Here is a 22,696-nt window from a genome sequence, read left to right as displayed (position 1 = left end):
GGGCTCATAAAACGTGACAATTTACAGTTACAGTTTCAGTTGCTAACAAGCATTGGTCAAATACTGAAGCCACATTCTCTTTGTACATTCAGCTAATCAGAAGCCTGTTTAAACCAGTCTGTGAATCATGCTTGTCATTCATTACTACACCATCTCCAAAACAATGTATATTTACAGTAATTTTATAAAAGGCTAACACTGCTTTCAAAACTGATAAAAGCACACAAATGCATTTCTGCAGGAATTATACTAAAATATAAAAGAGTAGCTAAATATTAATTAAATGAAATAGAAATTATTATAAACACAACTAATAGCAATTTAGGGGAAAACCCGGGTATCCTTTTTTTAGTCTCGGTTATATATTAATCAAGTGATTGGGACAGGAGCAGATTTTTTTATGAGTGGGCGGGACCGGGAATTGTAATAACATGATACCATCTATACAAATATCCTGTTTATATAAATTAACTATGTTTTAATTTTGAACTTAATTCGGCCACTGAAAGACTTTAATCACAGAAAAATGTCTGAAATGTTGTAATGACGAAACAGAATCAAAACTTGCGTGCGTTGTGAGAAGCACACACGTCTCACACACAAATATTGATTCTCTTTCAAGTCTTGCATTTGAACGGACAAACTCACTCAAATATGATAACATGTCCATCTTGATGAGTATCCTAGCAGACAGATTCTGTATATGCCTTAAGTGAACTGTTACTGTACAGTCAAGAAAGACGACACATATCCCTGCATTAGGTCTTAAAGGGGCAGTAGCCTTTCTTTACTGCTGTCTGTTTAATGTCAACCAAAAGAGAAAGACATCACTCACTGCTCTTTATTGAATAGCTTTTGTAAGTTTAATAAGGATTAATCTTTATAAGTTATTTTACATTTGATTACTTTATTCAATTTCTGTACCTTTCTGCAGGCCAGTAGGCCTGTGCATTATTATTTAATGTACACGAGTGAGGTCAAGTTAAACATTTTAGTTGAATTTTATTTTATACTGTGCGTTGTTGCAAAGTGCTAATAATTGCAGTTGATTTATTATTTGAAACTTTAATATTAATTTATGCAATTGCAATGCCTTGGTTTTAGTGCATAAAATCTGCCATAGCCATAAATGCAATGGTACTAATAATTGGCATAATTTATTTAGGTGTTTCGGTTATCGGCACTCGGTTTTTACTCATTTTCGGCTTTCGCTTTCGGCCAAGAATTTTTATTTCGGTGCAACCCTAGTCTGAAGTAACCAAAAAGAAGTAACGTTAAAATGAATAAGCCAGCTGCAAGACATTTAGTGTATGTGTGTGCCTTGTTTTCATAGAGGATTTAGGTGGAATTTAATGTGTGTGCATCATTATTACATTGAACTGAAAGCCATCTTTTAAAAAAAAATTACATTTTGTTTATTTATTCAACTGGGCATGGGTATGCTGATCAGCACATATATAATATATATTTTTTAATCTGAAAAACTTCTGATCTGAAGTTTTATACTGCCAAATAAACGGAGTGGCTCGTCAATTTTGAAAGCCTCTGCATTATGTCCATTATAATTAAACATTGATGATCTTGGATTTGTAAATATAAAAAATTAAGAGATTTTATTATTTGCAATGGCAAACATTTAACAAAAACACCAATATAGTCATACTTGTCACAGGACTTGAACTGCATCAAAAACCAGTCAATATAACGAATTAGTCCACCCAAAAATGAAAATTAGCCCATGCTTTACTCACCCTCAAGCCATCCTGTAAAAAAAAAAAAAAAAAAAGAGTCTCCAATTGAAAATTTCCCAGTGACTGATACATTTTTTCAGTTGACAGAATTTAAATTCTGTGAATTAATGCAATTTAATTAACAGAAATTCAATTCGGCCAACTGAAAAATTTAGATGTGATCAGTCACTTGAAAGCATTAAATTGGAGACCTGAATTTTTTTTACAGTGTAGGTGCATATGACTCTCGTATATTAACAATGCCCTGGCTCTTCCAAGCTTTATAATGGCAGTGACTAGGGTTGGGCATTGAGAACCGGTTCCAACTTGGAACCGTTTAAAAAATAACGTTTCCTTTGGAATCGTTTAGAAAATTTGTTTTCGGTTCCGATCATCGGTTCCAAGCGCGCAAGTTTTGGTTTCCATGGCCGCCTGATTTCCGGTGCTTGCGCGCCCGCTTGTTCTTTTAGCCATGGAAGCCCAGTAAACGGCGCTCTGAAGTGTGGATTTATTTCACTTTTAAAAAGCCTGGGTCGGCACAGTGCAACTAGTGTTGTCAAAAATATCGATACTGAAATATCTGAAAAGATACGATAGCCTGCTCAGTTTCTACAGTATCGATCCCAGCTGCGCCCTCCTCTCCTCTGACCGACAGCGAGTTGACACGCAGCCGCATATTCTCACTCAGCCCGGTTAACCCTCTGAACACGACGGACGTGCGTTCTGCTGGACTTTTCCTTACGACAGCGTGTTAGTGTTAGTGTGTGATCGGTCTGAATTTCGCACGGGATTGCACATAATTCTACGAATCCCTGCAGATTTCAAGCTCACATCTGAAGCGCACACACACACACATACCATAGTAAAGCCCCCTCTGACATACAAGAGCGAATATTTGCTTCTTTTTCCAGCTTATTATTGGTCATATACACTCAACCAAATTCTCAGTGCACATTTTGAAGAGTATTCATGTAAACACAGTCTTAAACAATTCAGGAAGAAATGAAGAATGAGTAACAGGAACAGTGTTCAGGATCAATGAGTGCGGCAGTTCTTAAAGGGACAGCAGTTATTCAACGTCAAACTACAAAAAGACAAACGATCACACTGCTCTTGACTGATCAACTTGTGTAACTTTAATGGTTTTATATGAAACTATTAATTTTTTTGCAAAAAAACATTATCCAATGTTATTTTAAATTTATTTAGCCACTTTGCGTTTTTTAATTCAGTTTCTTACCTGAATGTTAGACCTACCTGAAAAAATAAAGCAGTCTTTCATTTATATATTTGATTTATTTGTGCTATTTTTTGTAATATTTTTATTTGTTCTTATTTTATTAATGTTTAGTCGTCTTTTTTAATTCAATTTACCATTCGAAATCAAGCTTACTTGTGCTGTGTGTAAGCTATTGCAACACAATTACCCCGTCGTAAAAAATACATTGAGTTAGCAAATATTTGTGAGATAATTTTAATAGTAATTGATCATTGTTTATATAAGAGAAAAAGCTTAAAAACTTTATCATATAAAGTGATCTCTTCAGAAGAAATGTTTGATTGCCTAGACTTTCAAAAGACAGACAAAAAAAAATATTTATATATATAAAAAAATATCTAATTGACAGCAGACTATATGCAGCGTTTTCCTCCCCGTGGGATCGAAAATAGCATTGAATATCGATGTGACATGTTTGGACTCCACCCCTCAAAGAATCGGAATCGAGAATCAAAAAGAACCGGAATCGAAATCAGAATCGTTCAAATCAAAACGATGCCCAACCCTAGCAGTGACTGTCGATCTGTTTTTTTTTAAGTCCATAAAAGTGCATCTATATCTATCATAAAACTACTCCACACGGTTCCGGGGATTAGTAAAGGCCTTCTGAAGCCAATCGATGTGTTTGCGTAAGAAAAATATCCATATTTAAAACTTTATAAAGTAAATTATCTAGCTTCCGGCGAATCGCCTTCAGTATTCAACTCGAGAAAAAAGTGTAGCATGCGTCTCTCGCAGTTCAAACTGCTTACGCTACGTCAGACGAGTGTGCACTGCTAACACGTTTTCATTTTTAGGTGACCTAACCCTTTAACGTTAAAACAGTTTTTCACAATGAGCTGTTAAATAGCGACAGAATGTGTGAGGTTATTGATGTGCAAAACATTCAAGTCTTCTTTATTTCATTATGGGAAGGGCTGGGCTCATGTTTGTGCTTCAAGCTTACAAGCTGATATAGTCATTACACGTACGCCACTTGTGTCATTTTCTCGTCAAAATGCACACTGCTCCCCCAAATATTTCACAACATAATAGGCTACTTGATAAATCACCCAGTCGTTTGATGAATACGGTTGCTATTAAAAAGCAAATAAAAAACTTTGCTATTCAGTAATTTGAATAATATTGTGACACTGACATGTCAACTCCAAATTTGCATTGTAAAATGTAAATGTTGAATTTATTAATTTGTCCATGGCCGTACTAACAAGAAAAATTAATGAATAAAAAGATAAGTCTACATGCATGCAAGACAACAGAAAACGGCGGATGTCTAAACCAGGGGTCTCAAGATCAATTTACCTGGGGGCCGGTGGAGATAGACTCTGGGTCAGGCTGGGCCGCATTTAGTATTCAAAAAAATCTTTCTTCAACATGAATGTTTCTTGTGACCATGAACTGTTCTTCTGAATTTTAACTTTCCTTCTGAACAGGAATGGTACTTCATGAACATAAGGTTTTTAGGTCTGTGTTTTATGATTGACAAAGTGTGTTTGTTGGTTGAAAACCTTAGTGGTATGGAATAATGAGTTGATTGAGACATGTATGAAGTGTTTGGGTAGTTTTGGTGCATTTTGAATGTAAAATTAACTGTAGTGCCAAGTTTAAAGTTGGTTAGGAGAACTGTGTGAAGAGTTTTGAAAAAAGGTATTGACAAATGAGTCTGGGCAATTGTTTGTATGTATGTGTGTGTGTATATATATATATATATATATATATATATATATATATATATATATATATATATATATATATATATATATATATATATATATATATATATATATATATATATATATATAAACTAAAGATTAGCAGTAGTGTTACCCAGCTGCTAGTTGGTACAGTGCTGTTGTTAATGAGGGATAAAGGGCTTAAATCCCAAAGGAGCTTAATTTTTTTTTGTTACGAAACTAAGTACAGAAGCAACTGTATGCCAGAGGTTGCATATTAAGTATTTTATTTCCTACTCTGATTAACAGTGCTGTTATTATCCCCACTCACATTTACTGAAGCACGTAAAGACATTTGTTTATGAGCACTGTTATATTAGTTATATGGAAAGCAGACAGACAGCAGCCAAAGTGAGACTGGGTGGAAAAATAAAACAGATTCAAAATTCCTTTTAAACCCTTGTATGGTGATCGGGTCTGCTGGACCCGTTTTCATTTTTTATCAAAAGAAAAATGATATGATTAATTATTTTTTCAAACTGAGAATCATTGGCCTTGGCTTATTTTCTGTGATGAATATTTATCAAAACACATTTTCAATGACCACACACTGTACACCCTCCCTACACATCACATTTATATTACACACAGGATGTTCGGGTCCACTGGACCCCGGGCTCATAAAAGTGTGCAAATTGTAGGTCCTGTGTACCTTTACTCTGTCCTCCTCCTGTCAGGGCCTGCTATTAGTGTGTGTATGTTCATGTATATGGTTTATGAGGACACAAATGTGTATAATGACATGAGTATTACAACGTAAACATGGTTTATGACGATATCTATGACCTCACACTAAAACATAGTAAATGGTGTTTTTTGAAATTCAAAAAATGCCAAGTTTTCTGTGATGGGTAGGTTTAAGGGTAGGGTTAGTGTAGGGGGATATATTATACAGTTTGTACATTAGAAAAAACATTATGCCTATGGAGAGTAACCATACTATTAATCATACATACTATTAACCATACATACAAAAATATGAACACCACACAAGGGTTAAGTGAGAGGGGTGAATGGAACAGAGCGGGTACAATCCGATAAAACTGCCCCAAATATCAGGTGTGTGTCTGAGAGCTTCCTCCATTCTAAAAGGATGCTTTATCACCTATTTATCTGCACATGTATTCATTTTAAATCGCAGTCCCATATCATAGCCGTTAAAAAGAGTAAAACACATGGCAAAATATAGTTTGGGCAAATGTGTATGGTGGTCTGAAGGCTTGTTTGGCCTTCGGAACTAAATTAAAAATGATTTCAACTCCTGAATTAAGTGAATTAAAAAATAATCAACATGAAATAGGATGCAGAGTTGCAAATCAAATTTGGATATAAGGAAAGGGAAATATAAAAAGTTCATCAAGACAAATTTTGACAAACCTTACTCTAACTCTATAACCCTATGAACACTCCATTCACACTCCATCTCATTTAGTGGCTTCAAAGCTTGTGAATTTTGAATAAAATCATTCGCAGACATTTCCATCACAGCGCATTTTCACAGAAAGTAGACTCCCGCTGAGACACCGCTACGGAAATTAAATTAGTAATTATTAGAGACGAATAACCCCATAACTTCATGAACATAAATTCCATTTTGGGGCGACTCAATGAAAGAACACCACACTCATTTTTATATTCACAGGCCTTTCTTACTTGAGATTGTTGTTTGGTTACTTGCCACTGAAAAACTGTAATTGGCAACTGAAAAATGCTCTGCTGAATTCAAAGAGCAAACTTAAAGCCATCAATAAAAATAAAAATAGCCTACCATCCTGCCTCAACCTATTTTCTTCTCTGATTTATACACAATTTTATACCTAGGGGAGGTTACACTACATTGTGTTCCGTAAGTCTTAACGGTGGATTGAACTACAGATACCCTTCACAAAGCCTTCATAAGAATAAATAAATAAATAGCCTTCATAAGAAAAGCGTAAAAATCGCCTGCTCATTTTCACAAGCATATGCTTCAAACATGATTGAGGCGCACAGATTAATGTCAAGATGAGTGCGGCAGAGACATTTAGAGAAGAAAGTGCCCCGACTTAAATGTTGACCGTGATTTCTAAGCACTTATTCAAGGCTAATGGAGGAGTGAAAAAAGAAGAAATATAGTGCTCTGCATTCTTTATGATTGCAAAAATAGCGTTGATTGGTGGAACAGTCCATTTGACAGGCCCGCGCTCTCGATCTTCACATCGACGGTTGGAAACCAAAGATCACCAATCCCAGGGGGGGGGGAAGTCCTGTCAGCCATTATCACAAACAGCATTATCTCAGCTGGGTGGCACTTGTAGCGAAATCCTAGCAGCCATTTTCACATCTAAATGACCTGCCATTCCCATGTCATATTTAAGTTAAACTGATTCTCCATTAATCAGCTTAGTCCCATATCCCAAAAGACAGGGTGATAAAGGGAATCTTCTGGAATCCTTGTCATCATTCATAATGATTTTGGAATCCATAACATTTGTTAGAGGTTGTTTGACTCGCCGTAGATGTTAATAAAAAAAAGGTGCTGACTCTTGAGTGATGGCTAATTCCTTGTAATATTTCCAGGAAGTCTGTGTTGCATCCATCAGCATATCCAATATGCATGGGGGCGAATGGAGAGTCTGATGGGCCTAATGTATTATTTTGGTGAAAGCCTGCAGGCAGTAACGATTGACGGCTCTGAGGAAAGTTTAAATATGTAATTACACAGATGGATGGGTATTCTAACTTGCACGAGCTAATCTTAAGTCCTAGTAATTAAGGGCTTCTTTTCCATCTCATGCTTTTTTAATGTGACATTCTGATGTAAACAAGTGTTCTGCATTTAGTAGATTTTGCACCATGTACATCTGATTCTGTTTGGAGAAAATTAATGTTAACAAATGGAACTTTATTGTTAAATGTTACCACATATGAACATGAACATTGTATGGGGCAAGACATTGTATTGTATTTTTCTTTTATGCCAAAAATCATTAGGATGTTAAGTAACAATCATGTTTCATGAAGATATTTTGTAAATTTCCTACTATAAAAATTGTATTATTATTAGCGGCGTTATATTACGCAGCATCTGAAAATAACCTAACTTCCGTTAACATGACCAACGTGACAATCTACTTGCACAGAGAGCATGCTGGGGACTATTTTCAGGTAGGGGTTGAACGACTTTCATTTTTTTAAAGTCGACATTTATGTGATGAAAGTCGAGTCGACTAGTCGCTGATGACGTCATTAATTAAAAATAAAATAACTCTGAACCATGAGCTGAGACTCAAACTCGGGTCTTCTTGTGCACAGCACAGCTGATATGGCATATGACACAGCGCTGCCCATAAGGCTATTGATCCTACATAACAGCTATTGTATCAGATCTTTTGTCTTATGGTCATTATATTTCTCACAGATTTCTGTTCGTTCTGAATAAGATACAGATATAGTAGCACAATAAAGATTACATGTATATGAAGGCATTAGTAAGTTAGTGAGTGATTGTGTGTGAATTAATTCTACCTGGCAGCGTCTCTCTCTACTAATAGTGAAGCTGTGAGTTTTAGTTATCAAGAAAAATATGCTAGAACGTTTCAGTTTCTAAGCTATTTTTTTGATAAAGCACAGAACAGTGTTGACAATACATTTCTGCGCTACTGGATGGTTTTGTGTGAGGCGCGCGCGATCTCCGCGTGATGTGCGATCGGCCTGCATTCTCCTGATCAGTTTTGAGCATCCAGGTGGTAATCAAACATGTCTTGTGGAGAGCTCACGGAGTATGCATTTATTTGTCATTTTTAACTGTTCAAAACAGAGCCTGCGTGTCAGGCATTTTTATCCCATTGCGCCCTCTATAGGCAGCATCTAGTGGACGTCAAGCTTAAAGCGTCGTGACAGAGCATTAAGGTCGACTAGTCGATTAGACGACTAGTCAGTGCAACCCCAGGTGCTTCATAATATTTTTTCAGGTGCTGCATAATATATTTATAGTATACTCTTAAAGTCGAAAAGCTATAATAAAATTACGAGAAATATTTTAGCACGTAAATTAAACACGTGCATGTAGAGGGCGCTTTTACGAGCTGAGGTTCATCAGGAAACATGGCCCTGGACATGAAGAAACTGCCACATACTAATAAGTGCTCTTAATTTTTTTTTTCAATACAGGCCAGAAAAGCTAGTGGCATATTATCAATGCAGCCTGAATAGATCTAGAAAGAGATGACAATATATATACAGTTGGTGATTTTTCTCCAGAAGTATCACTTTATCTTCTGAACTGCGATGTCAGAATAATTCAAGGTATGCTAAGAAAATGTTCTTGCTCTGGATCTTACAGGCAGGGGCATGCAAGTGTTTCATCAATTTCATTCTTGTTATTTTTAGCGTCACAGCCTACTAGAAAGCCCTTTGTCACAGCATTTATCTGTTCCAGTGTGACTGATGTCCATGTTTGATGACAGCCTGAAAAACACGTCCATCAAAAGCCGTACGCCACAGTTTCGCTCTGTCACTTGTTGATGGTTTGCTTGCCCAGGCAGCAGCCTTCTGTCTTTGTCACAGAGTCGCCAGCATGTCATGATGGCTTAGTAAATCACATCTCTCTATGCAAGGACAGAGAAGCCATCTCAACCTTCCATGTTACATGACGCCTCTTCACTGCTATAGCAACCAATAGTAAACATGCATTCATTAGGTTCATGTCTGCCAACATTCCATGTTCCATGACACCCCTTCCTTTTCGTTCCTCTTCCCTGCTGACAGCAACATCCAGCCCACATCTGGTACGCGTTGAATCCACATGTACCAAGATGTGGCCCGAATCTGGGCTGACACTATTTTGCTGTCTCGGTCTTTTCTTTTCTTCTCCAATTTATTGTAATGGGAAAAGTAGTAAACATTAGAAGGTCAGTCAGCTTGATTCATATCCCACCAAGTGTGCCACACGAATCCCGAAAAGTAAAGCCAATGTGTCTCGACCGCCCCCAGGTGACTGGATGTAGTATAGCTCATAAACCCCACCCTCTCTATGAAATGCAATGGGACATAGACAAACTAAACTATCAAGTTACACTTCTAATACATTTTTTCCAAAGATGGTTAGTCATTTTTGACACGCTGAAGCATCAACAGACATTTTCGGGAACTTTGCAAGTAGATTTGAGCTTAACTTTAAAGGGATAGTTCACCCAAAAATTAAAATTAGCCAATGATTTACTCACCCTCAAGTCATCCTATTTATATTAATATAATATCCTATTTGTATTAATAAAGTTAATAAACTAAAAATGGTTAATAAAGGTCTTCTGAAGGAAATCGTTGCTTTTGAAAAATATCTATATTTAAAACTTTTTAAATTAAAGTTCCGGCCGATCGCCTTCCATGGAATAGTGTTGAAAGTGCCTTCTCTGAGTTCAAGATGCGTACGCGACGTCTGACGAGCATACCTGGTAGAGTAATCCTTTGAACTGCAGAGGCACTTTCAACACTTTTTTCATAAACTGAACACGGAAGGCGATCAGTCGAAACATTACTTTATAAAGTTTTAAATATGGAAATTTTTCTTACACAAATGCATCAATTCAATTCTAAAGGTATTTATTAACCTCCCGGAGCTGTGGAGCACGTTATTTGACGAGTAGATGCATTTTAATGGACTTCAAAAACAGAGCAACAATCCCTGCCATTATAAAGCTTGGATTAGCCAGGACTTTTTTCTTTTATTCGTCTGAAAGAAGTATGTCATATACACCTAGGATGACTTGAGGGTGAGTAAATCATAGGCTAATTTTCATTTTTGGGTGAACTATCCCTTTAACTTTGACATTTCCATAACTGTTAATTTCACGACTCTACTTTGCACTCACTACTGCGCAGACTCGAGACCAAAGATGTCGGCACCATATTTGAACACTGGCAGCTTCACTTATATCAATGGAAGAGAGTGAATGCGAGTCATCCGTCTTTTTTTAAGGTCTGTGTTCCACATGCACTGAAAAACATTTTCAGTCAAGTCAACTTAATTACAACTGAAGTTTATATATACTCTGGGGGTTGGTTTTCATTCCATCAGATTAATTAACACTTGGATGTACATGGTTTCTATAAAATCTCTATTCTATTTCAAACTCATGGACACACATTACTTTGACTCATTGATTGCTCTTCAGAACAACGAGCGCAAATGTAAAAAAAGAACATGTTTCTAATGCATGTTTGATTAAATCGGTGCAATCAGCTTCTATGTCTTAGTTTAAATGACATTTAGTTCTCAGGTTTGAAGTTCAATGTAATTTGCTGGATGAAAAGATTTCTTCTTTATTTGGAGCCATGATCCTTGGCCTTATGCAGTTGAGCTTTAAGTATTTCGTCGTTGTGTCCTTATTATTCTAGAGCAAACAGCGGGAGAAATTCAATCTGGCAGTTCAAACACTATACTTGTAAAAGTCTGATTTCTATGAAGAATGTTTACATTTGGCCTATACCGGATTGATTGCAAACTGTAAAGGGCTGTCATTTTAAAATGAAGTCTGAATTTTTCCTCATGACAATTTGTTCTATTGTTAGTTTGATTCCCGTCATTGTCAACAAATCCTTACTATGATCATTTTGAATAAAAAGCTTCATTATTGAAAGATACGTCCAGTTGTTTGGAATAATACTGAGGAAACATTTGGAGAATGTTTAAAGTGGTTCAGCTGCATCCATATCCTTTAGTATAAAAGCAATGAGGCAGGTTCTGTGTATGTCACTAATCTAATTTGTATAAAACATAAGCGGTTTGATCAAGAGCCATAATTATCAAAATTCTTTTATATGTTAGACTCATTAATTAATACATTGTGTCTTCAGTGAATCGACAGACACAGCAAGAAGGCCATTTGCATAAATTGCATTAATTTCAAAGGGACTCACAAAAAACGAAACAACTAATTTAATGAGAGAAAGTTTGCGAGTCCTTTGATTAATTAATTAATTTGCCTGAAATGGGAGCTGATCCTCATTTATGTTGTAATATTTGATTCAATAACTAAAAGAAAATATTTATGAAGCAATCTCAATTTTGCAAAAGTAGCTGCAATTACTAGCTCATAAAGGAAGTGTATATAAGTATTTGCTTTAGTTAGTTCATTCAGACACACACCCCTGCATTTTTCCTACACACAAATGCTTTTTCCTCCCCACAGGCTGTAAACTCAAGTACATTCATTAGGTTCATATCTGCTCAAATTACTTTACAAGCTCTAATGCAACTGAAGCAGGCATCATCATAAGCATCTGGACCTTTAAAGGGCTTGAAAGGAAAGTTCTTCAACGAGGTTAGCAAGGATAAGGATACTTATATTGTACTCTGTTCTCTGCTTCTATTTTTTTCCCTCAGATATATACTCGTATTTCTGTGGGGAGTGTGGTTAATAAACAGCATGTTCTCATGCTTTGTATTAGAATAATTTACCAAAGTTTACAAGTTAAGGGATAATCCCCATATACTGACTGCTCTCTTCTGAAAGTGAATCAGTACGGACTGTCAATAGCTTTTGAATGACCTTAAAAGTACCTTACACATATCATATTAGTAGTAAAACTAGGGCTGGGAATAGGTCCCATGATATGATATTATTATAATTTTTAAGTCACAACACAATGTTCTCAAGATTTTTTGATATGGTGCCAATATTGTAATAACATATTGCAATGTATTGCCTTTTTTAAATTGTATTGTCCCCAATACAAACTTTTCAGTTATCAGCCTCTTTCTTTCCTCATATTTAGATGTCAAATATATTTTTTACAAATTTTAGTGTTGCACAATCAATTCAATTCAACATTATTTGTTTTTCCAATTTAACAGAACAACATTAATAAAACCACTGACAGTCTTCTGAAGTCATTGATGTTTTTGTGAGAAACACACTGAAATTAAAGTCAAATCATTTTAATCACTTCAGCCAGTTCACAATATGAGTCTACTCTAAATGATTCGTTCATGAATCATATTGATCCAGAGCTCAAGCTCTGACTCTGGATGAGTAAATTATGACAGAATTTACATTTTTGCATGAGCCTTCTCTTGAATAATTCAGTGTGAAGCAGATCATTTCAAGTAAACAAGATATATCAGCATGTTCACCAAACAACCATTTTATTTTATTTTTTACACAGCATACTGGTCTATTACCTACGGAAGTTTGTTTACGCCACAGAATAAAAAAATTAAAAAGGTAATTACAACTTTAGCAGTTCTGACCTCTCATTATGACTTTTTCTCACAATATATCTCGCAATTCTGACTTTATAACATGCTATTGTGAGTTTATATTTCACGATTCTGACTTTACATATCACAAATCTGACTTTATAACAAAGCAATTGCTATATAAAGTCATTGTGAGCTATAAACTCACAATTGCATGTTATAAAGTCAGAATTGTGAGACGTAAGTATTTTTAACCCTCAGAATTGGACTTTGTAACTTGCAATTGCGGGTTTACATCTCAATTCTGAAATTATGTCAGAATTGCAAGTTATAAAGTCTGAATTGTGAGTTTATATTTTGCAAATCTGACTTTAAAACTTGCAATTCGCTGTTTATATCTTGCAATTGCTTTGGTCAAATTTCAACTCGTCCAAACAGCGAACTGAGGGAGTGGTTGAGAATGAAGACATTGATGTTGTGCGCTAGTTTGAGAGGACATGCGTCCAGACCAAACATTGGCGATTGGTTATGGCAATAGTGGCAATAGTTCTAAACTTCAACAGAGTACCTGCCTTCAAGGAAGTTAACGCTTGTCAATGGAGAGTGGCGAGTGGTATATATGAAATGTACGAGAGTCTGATAGGACCAGGCGATGTCAGACTGCCTGGATGAACAGAAGGTCAACTCTAAAAATAATTTGATCTCTAAACCTTCACAAATCTCTAAATAAGTTATCTGGGCAAAGCTTTAAAAATATTACAAAACAAGTAGGTTGTTATTTTTGCAAGTTCATAACTGAGTATCTGTGACTGGAACTATGCTTTCTTGCAGACAATAAACAAGCCATAATGAATGGACATCGGTTGAAAATCAAATGATGCTATCTTTGCTCCCTCTGCCCTTGTGAAGTACGTAAACGTGTCAGAAACGCTTTCTTTTGCGCCTCATTAGTTTACCATACAGGACTTGCTCTTTTAAACCTCTCATTAAACCCTGTTGATTAGTCTTTTACTCCCTGGGGGGAATGCAAAAACTCATTAAAATCCCCAGTCAGGACAGAATGTAGCGTCACATTACGTAACGCTTATCTATATCTGAGCTGGACAGTGATGTGTACAGGGATGGGGAGGCTGTGACACTTCGTTTTCCAGCAGGTAGTGATTATTTTCCAGGCATCAGGATTTAATGGTGTTTGGCTCGCTCCCCGCAGGATGGGTTTCTGCACCCCTATGACCTTTCCTGGTAAAAACAAATGGCACGCATCTGCTTCTGTGTCAGTTTACTGCTGATAGAGATGTTCCGTTAAGGGAACCCGAATCACCTACGAGCTTGTCCCCCAGGTCACTCCGTTTAAATGTGACCTTGTTGCCCCAAACCAATGGGTGCAGCATCTCACCTACAGATATTGACCTTGGGAACTAGAATAGATTCTAGCCATATAGGCAATTGAGCGGCTGATGTTTCATGGCTCTATATATGGCCATCTAAAAAAAAGACAAGTAGATGTCTTAAATAGACGTTTCTCTAAACTGTCCTTAAAATGAAATATAAAAGTGTGCAGAAGCTTGACACTATAATGAATATGCAGCCTGAAAACAAGATGAATTCAAGAGTGTTATGAATGAGAAGATTTACAGATGTTCTGTTCACTGACATTTGCAGAGGCCACAAATTCATTCTTGCAACCCTTTAATACTGCCAAAGGACATGGCTCATGAATTTAAATGTTGATGTTCAATAAATCAAATTAAACTGATTTGCGTCAAGACAGCCAAATGCACTTATGGTAAAGTCAGCTGTTTTTGAAGCACTTTTTGAATCCTGCATACATTTTTTTTTCTTATTTCATTTTGAGAATTGAGTGGTTCAGTCACCTACACTCATAAGTGTAAAGGTTTTTTATTGCCATTGATAGTTTAATGAAAAATCTTTAACATCCATGGAACTTTTTATTTGAAAAAAATTAGTTAAAGGTTAGTAAGCTAGTTAGGTTGTAAACCTGCAACGAAAGACACAAAACACCAGAATAAATGAATGAAATTACACAATCATGTGATGTTAATTTTTCATCTGAAAAACTAGCAATGCCAGCTTATAAACACTCACCGGCAAGGTGTACCAGTCCTGACTATCGATCGAATGAAAATGAAACTTAAATCCAACACTGGTGCACTGTGACTAAATAAGCGTATATTGACACAGTCTGGTGAGCAGGAATGATAATAAAACAACCCTGTAACCTAGCAAGGCTATAACATGTGAAAGATAACATAAATGTAACTGCATTTGGAATAAGGCGATACATGTACACACTAATTTCCTCAAATACACCAGAACATCATGACATCCATCACTTGTTTTTTTATAATATTTACACCTGCTGAAAAGTTCTACAATCATACTTGTGATGACGTACCAAGTTTGGTCTGAAAACGATAAAGTGTTACGAGAACCAGTCCAGTCTATTTTCACAAACAGTCAAACAATATGTGAAATTTGTTTGCACGTTATTTGAGAAGTTTATCCGCTTAAAATCCGCAGACCCTTTACAGGGTTCTGAATGACATGTATTTTCAATATGAAATGTCTGTAGAGGAGCTCTGAACTCATATCTGGTGTCATTTGAAAGCTTACAGTCTCTACTTTCTGGAGATATGCATCACTTTGGCAGGCTTTACACAAAGTAACATATTTACACTAAATTACTCTGGTACCATTTCCACCTGGATTTGGCCTACCCAAATTGAAAAGCTACCCATACACACTATAGTCGTCTAAGTTCAAAATTTTGGTTTCATTTTACAGGAAACCCTTTGAAGTCACATAAATCACTGCTAAAGTGATAAACATAAGAACATTGTCTTAGCAGTAATGTGATTTGATGGACTGGATGGATGGATTTTACTTATCACACCATTTTAAAGGAAATTAACAGAAAGCGTCATCATGTTTTCATTGTTGGAAGCCAAAAATCCAAACTAAAACACAGCCCTTAATCTGTAATGCTTAGGTTCAAGGAAGATGAAGACGAAGATGATGATGATGATGATGATGATGATGATGATGATGATGAAACAATGTTTACTAGAACAATCCAAATCAACATGCAAAACAGTGTGCAGACACAATACCAATCACTGAACTGAAAACAATCAGGAACTAAAAGCTTTACTATGTAACTTTTCCATCCGCTAGAGGGCGCTTATTCAAAACAAAGGCGTAGATGGATGACGCCAAGTTTGAGTGCAAAATCTCTGGACATGTGGTCTTCACCTCACAGCCGGTGGAAAAGAATCGGGCTAGAACTCGGGCAGAAATCATGTTCATGGGTGCGGTTATTAAAGTTACTGTAGTATGAAGCAGAGCAGGACTGAGTGTTGTGGAGCTGAGCAAGGCCACTGGGGCGATTGACGTGCAAGCACATGGCTCGCAAGCAGCAGAACTTTTATTATGATGGGACACAGTCGCCGTCACTATTTCTGTTTTTCCGGTCATGAGTATGAGGTAACGCAGCTCTGTTTATCATATCAGATACATTTAAGTGTGTTTAAATGATGTTATGACGTTACTCTGTGCGTTCGCTCAGTGGCTGCTTATTAACGTGTTAATTTTGACAGCCCTTTCGGAAACATTTTGGATATTGTAAGAACTCATCATAAGAACTCAAGAACAAAAAATATAACACTGGCCTGGTGTTTTTTGGATATTTTACTGCAAAAATACTACATAGTGCACCTTTAAATACACAGATGATTAACTAAAACAACAGAAGACCTTAATTCACAAATTGAAAACCAATATTGTAAAAATCCACTGGATATTCCAGTGTCTCCTGGATTTCCGCACTGCAAACTGAACAGCTTTATTCCCAGACTGCTGCTTCCTTTAACATTTTCCCATGTCTTGTTACTGAGCCCGCATGGCGAGAATCTAATTTCAATTATATAGTCACCCAGAGAATGATAATGTCCTACAATCTTCGTTCTGAGCACGACACCTCTACTTTGCGACCTTTCTGTCTACTAAGCGCCCAAGGGTATAGATAATTACTGTACTTGTAATTGCAGCAGGTGTCAGTGCGATGCTTTTGCTGCTGAGGCAATACGCCTAAAAGGTCATTTGTCATAATGAGGAACATTTAAATGTTTTGAGATACGCTGTGGCTTATAAAGCTTGTGTTGGAATTCCCTACAATTGCAGACTTAATGGAGGTTATCCTTTTTACATTTATCTTTCAGAATTAATGTTAATTATGGAAACGATTGATTGGCACTGGTCCGTTATGGCTTATCATAATTGCTTTGCCATGTATATCTGACTGACAGCATTAGACAAATAGAAGGCAGTTCTGACACAAAGTGCAACCACAGCTGTATCTCGTAATTAATCACTAGACATATTCAAAGAGTTAAGGCATGGCGTATGAGGAGGGCACTGAAGGGTCTGCTGCAATTAAACGCATTTACAGTTTCGTAACAGCACCACTTTTATATAAACCGGAGTAATTGCGCGGCAACTAGCAGAAACTTTGTTTTAGAAGATCTTGCTTTAAATGGTAAATGAAAAGCCTCTGAAAACCGAGCTTTTGACTTTCTCATTCTCTAATGACTTGCGTGCCCTTGCTGTTTATTGTATTTTACCACATGGGTCCTATTTGCTTCCCCTTTGAAAATTAAGACGCTAATTAGTTCCCATTGCTTGTAATGCCAGAGGAAATGACATTAGAAGGATTATCAGATGGGGTAGAACATGCTTTGCCTCATGGAATCATAGCCACAGAACTTTCAAATGATTTGCATTCATTTAGATCCTCCATTCACCTAGAGCAAGTTTTCTGGAAGATTATCGTTGTTACAATGGTCTACTAATGAACAAACCTTGCCGTGGGATCTTATTTAAGAAGATGAGACATTTTTCTGATACTTGATTATCACAAATGGTCGCCTGCCCAGAGCCAACATAATAAGCCAGTTCTTCAGAGATCTTATCAAAGAATGGTTGGCGCTAGGCGTACCGCAGCACATGGTAAAAAAAAAAAAAGAAAGAAAAAGAGGGGGAAAAAAGTAAAGTGCCAGTGGTTTGTCTTGTTGCTTTAATTGGGTCACTAACTTTGATGTGCGTAACATTTAAAATGTAAAGAGAAAAAAAAGTGACAATGTTTAAGATGACTGTCCGTCATCTTAGTCATCAGCAGTGTTGAGGAAAGTTACTTTGAAAAGTAATAATATTAATATTAATAATAATAGCCATTTATTTATAAAGCACTTTACATTTTAAAGAAAATCTCAAAGTGCTACAAAGAGAGGGGAGAAAAAAAAGCAGTTAGAGCATTTAAGAATTACAAATCAAATTAAAATCAACACAAAAATGTAAACACAAAGGAATTTAAACATGTAAAGACTTAAAAAGCATCAGTCGTTTGTGGAGCCCTCAGATGTTCAGGGAGGACATTCCACAGTTGTGGAGCAGCGGCACAGAAGGCTCTGTCCCCAGTGGTGCGGGTCTTAATCCTAGGGGGTGGAGCTGATGAGTGTTTGTGGAGCGAAGAGAACATGCTGAGATCTTTGGAGTAATGAGTTCTTTAAGGTAGGTGGGAGCATTGCCATGGATGCACTGATATGTGAGGAGGGAAACTTTATATTCGATCCAAGTGGAAATAGGAAGCCAATGTAGAGACTGAAGAATTGGTGAAATGTGTTCATATTTACTCACTCTCATCAGGATCCTAGCGACACTGTTCTGTATGTGCTGGAGTTTCTGGATGCTCTTGCTAGGAATCCCAAAAGGAAGATTGTTACAATAATCCAGTCTCGAGGAAACAAGGGCATGAACAAGTTTCTCAGCATCATGAAGGGTGAGTGAGGGATGGAGTCTGTCTATATTCCTGAGGTGACAAAAAGATGTTTTGCAAAGATATTTAATGTGGGCCTCAAAGGTTAAGTGTGAATTAGGCTTGGGCGGTAATACGGTAATATGGTATACCGCGGGATCTAAAAATAGCAACGGTATCAGTTTCAATACCGTTATACCGTCATAAAAATGCGTGCTTGTCATCACGTGACAGCGTGGAGGCGCGAAAGTGACAGAGAGCGCGGGAAAGATGGCGAGTAGCACACCGAGTGATCTGGTCGCGAAAAAGAATACAACTTCAGCAGTTTGGCAGTATTTCGGGTTTCGACCGAACGAGAAGGGAGAGGCGGTAAATACGGACGAGGCAATTTGCAAATTGTGCCACAAAAAGGTGACCGCGAGAGATGGAAATACCTCGAACCTAAGGTCGCATATAAGAATCCACCATCCACTCACTGCTGCGAGAATGGACCCGAGTTCACTCAGTGCAACAGTTTTACCGCCTCACGATGCAGGACCAACAACATCTAGGTCGACTGCCAGTACGCAGCCGACGATAATGGGGGCCTTCGGGAAAACAACAAAGTACAAAAGGGACAGCGTCCGTTGGAAAACCTGTACTGATGCAGTGACAAAATACTTGGCGAAGGAAATGGTCTCTTTCCACACAGTGGAAAAAAAGTCCTTTAAGGATATGGTAAAGGTCCTAGATGCCCAGTACGACCTGCCTGGACGGAAACATTTCTCACAAACAGCCGTCCCACATTTATATAGTAAGGTTAGAGACAATATTCAAGTGCTGCTAACAGCGGCAGACAGTTATTCCTTAACAACTGACATGTGGTCGTCAGTTAACATGACACCATATATGTCCCTGACAGTCCACACTATTACACCTGACTGGAAACTTGAATCCAAATGCCTCCAAACTACGTATTTTCCCGAGAGTCATACGGCGGACAATCTTGCTGCTGCGCTCAGAGCTGCACTTCAGGTATGGCAACTAGACGAAAAAAAACTTTCTGCCATAACCACTGACAACGCTGCCAACATTCATGCCGCAATCAGGTCCCTGCATTGGCCGTGGCTTAACTGCTTCGGTCACAATCTAAACTTGGCTGTCACAAATGCATTGCATGACCAGAGGCAAAAAACCGAGCGCGCTCTCGGACTATGCCGTAATATTGTCGGGGCCTTTTCACACAGCTGGCAACGTAAGCATGAACTCCACAAGAAGCAAGTGGACTTGGGACTCCCAAACCACAGTCTCATAACGGTAAGCATAAAATATATATGTATATATTTGCATCACATAGCCTAAATAAATTATATTTAAAAGTAGCCTATATTAAAATAGACATTTTTATTTTTTATCAAATAAATGCAGGATTGATGCGCATAAGGTACTTGTTTAAAATTCAAAAGTTTAAAAAAATTGACCAATTGGAATAATATACATTAATGGGCTTACTTATTTATGCATTCATTCGTTTATTTAGGCCTATTTATTCATTCATTCGTTTATTTAGGTCTATTTATTCATTCATTCGTTTATTTAGGTCTATTTATTCATTCGTTCGTTTATTTAGGCCCATTCATTCATTCATTTTAGGCCAATACATTCATTCATTCGTTAAACGAACTAATGAATAAATAGGCCTAAATAAACGAATTTCGTTTATTTAGGCATATTCATTCATTCGTTTATGTATGCCTCTTTATTAATTAATTGGTTTATTTAGGCCTATTTATTCATTGAATCGTTTATTCATCATTCATTAATTAATTAATTTATCCATCCATCGGCAGGACTGCGCAACTCGCTGGGGCTCCAAACTGGCAATGGTGGAGCGCATCCTCGAGCAGGCCCAAGCGATCAGACACGTCCTGTCTGATGACAGAAGGAGCAGCTTGTCCCTGACCTGGCAGGACATGGACGTCTTGAAAGCTGTTCACGAAGCACTGAAACCAGTCGGTGACTTTACTGATATTTTGTCAGGAGAAAATTATGTGACCAGTTCCTGTATCCTCCCCATACTACAGCTCTGCAGGGACAATGTGTTGGCTGCGTCAGAAAATGACCTCCAGCTAACAAAGTCAATAAAAACTGGAATTTTAACAAAGCTGGAGGCCAAGTACGAATCCGATTCATCGCGCAAACTAATGCGAAAATGCACTTTCCTCGACCCTCGTTACCGTGGAGGATATGAGACGGATGACAACGCATTGGCTGAGACCAAGGCTGAATTACAGGCTGAGATCGTGAGCTTCGAGACAGCAAGTCCAGTGGCCATCAGAGTGGAAGAGGGAGAGGCGCAACCCGAACCCTCACGAAAAAAGATGACTCTGGGAAGTATGCTGCAAAAAAAAGCCGATGCAATGGCAGGTCCCGTCGGCATCGGCACCGTAGAGGACCGAGTCGGAGCTGAAATAACAGCCTACTGTTTGGAGCCAGTTACTCAAGGAGACGAGGACCCACTTCTCTGGTGGAAAAATGCTGCCGGGCGCTTTCCCAAAATGTCGCGAGTGGCACGAAAGTACCTGTGCGTCTGTGCCACAAGCACACCATCGGAGCGGGTTTTCAGCACCGCAGGTAAAGTTGTCGGTCCACAACGTGCCCTGTTAAAGCCAGACAAAGTAAATATGCTGGTTTTTCTAGCGAAAAATCTTGACTAGATTTGATGCCACTTGCCATTCGTTTCTATTAGCAGTTTATTTTTATTTAAAAATTGATTCAGGTATTTTTATTTTGTTTTCGTTAAAAAGTAACTAGGAAGAAGTTTTTATTTAGGCCTATTGCTTTGTAATTATTTTTATAATATGGATGTTTATGTTAATTCAAATCTGGTTGACTGTTGTGGGTTTATTTGCACATTTTTATAAGCTGCTCTTTGTTATTTAAAGTTGTTAGAGCGGTGTAATTTATTTAATTGATTTGTGCGCGCGTCTGCAAAAACTGTTCTGGATGTTTATGTTAATTTAATTCTGTTTGACTGTTGTATTTTCACTTTTTTATAAACTGCTATTTGTTGCTAATAAAAGTTGTTAATATTGTTGAGCAAAGTGTGTGTTATTTTGTTATTGTTTCAGTATTAGTGTTTGGTATTTAGTTTCTGAACGGTTTAGGCACAAGCCAACAGTTTGGTGGCTGACTGAGCCTTACGTCATAATTTTTTAATTATTTACGGTAATACCGTATACCGAGGTAAAATAGGGAGGAGGTTTAACGGTATCAAAATATGGATACCGCCCAAGCCTAGTGTGAATCAAACCTAACACCGAGATTGGCGACTATGGATGATAGAGGAATGTCCTGGCCAGAAAATGTAATAGAGGTTATGGTGGATGATCTGATCTGATCTGATTAGGGGAACCAATGGCTGTTGTCTTAGAACTGTTCAGCTGGAGAAAGTTTTTGTTCATCCACATCCTTATCTCTTCTAGACAGGCAGAAAGTGTTGATAATGATGATGACAATAATGATGAATGAGTGTCAATTTTCAGATATAATTGTGTATCATCAGCGTAGCAGTGAAATTAAATTCCCAAGCGACTCTTTACAGAGAGGAAGCATGTAGAGATTGAATAAGAGAGGTCCTAGAACTGAGCCCTGAGGTACCCCACAACCAACCCATGGCCACAAATTCAGATCTGTCTGTGAGGTATGACTCAAACCATTATAAGACAGTGTTATCAAGTCCAATAGAACGGGACAGTCGTTTGAGAACTATCCCAGGGTCAACTGTGTTGAACACTACATAAAGTTCCAGGAGGACAAGAGTGATGGTGACCCAGCATCGGCTGTCATTAGCAGGCCATTAATTTATTACAATACATCGTTACTCCCTTAAATAACTAACTGTGTTACTTGGATATTTTTAAGTAAAGTAATGTGTTATGTTACTTTTACATTAATTTTTCT

General features: G+C 37.4%; 1 protein-coding gene across 1 annotated transcript; it reads left to right on the top strand.

Moving 5' to 3' along the window:
- The first annotated feature begins 18,640 nt into the window (after positions 1 to 18,640).
- Positions 18,641 to 21,636, top strand: LOC137057928 (E3 SUMO-protein ligase ZBED1-like). The gene is made up of 2 exons (XM_067431040.1): positions 18,641 to 20,050; positions 20,584 to 21,636. Exons 1-2 carry the CDS (start codon positions 19,025 to 19,027, stop codon positions 21,448 to 21,450), a joined length of 1,893 nt encoding a protein of 630 aa, XP_067287141.1. The 5' UTR covers positions 18,641 to 19,024; the 3' UTR covers positions 21,451 to 21,636.
- The last annotated feature ends 1,060 nt before the right edge of the window (positions 21,637 to 22,696 follow it).

Source organism: Pseudorasbora parva, chromosome 22 (genome assembly GCF_024679245.1).
Source record: "Pseudorasbora parva isolate DD20220531a chromosome 22, ASM2467924v1, whole genome shotgun sequence".
NCBI lineage: Eukaryota > Metazoa > Chordata > Actinopteri > Cypriniformes > Gobionidae > Pseudorasbora > Pseudorasbora parva.
The sequence above is the reverse complement of the archived record's forward strand: the minus strand, read 5'-3'. Positions and strand labels throughout refer to the sequence as shown.

Excerpts from the sequence above, each read along its gene's own strand:
- LOC137057928 (XM_067431040.1), top strand. The coding sequence starts at position 19,025 with ATGGCGAGTAGCACACCGAGTGATCTGGTCGCGAAAAAGAATACAACT. Across the intron at positions 20,051-20,583 it reads CAAACCACAGTCTCATAACG|GACTGCGCAACTCGCTGGGG; the intron begins GTAAGCATAAAA and ends ATCCATCGGCAG.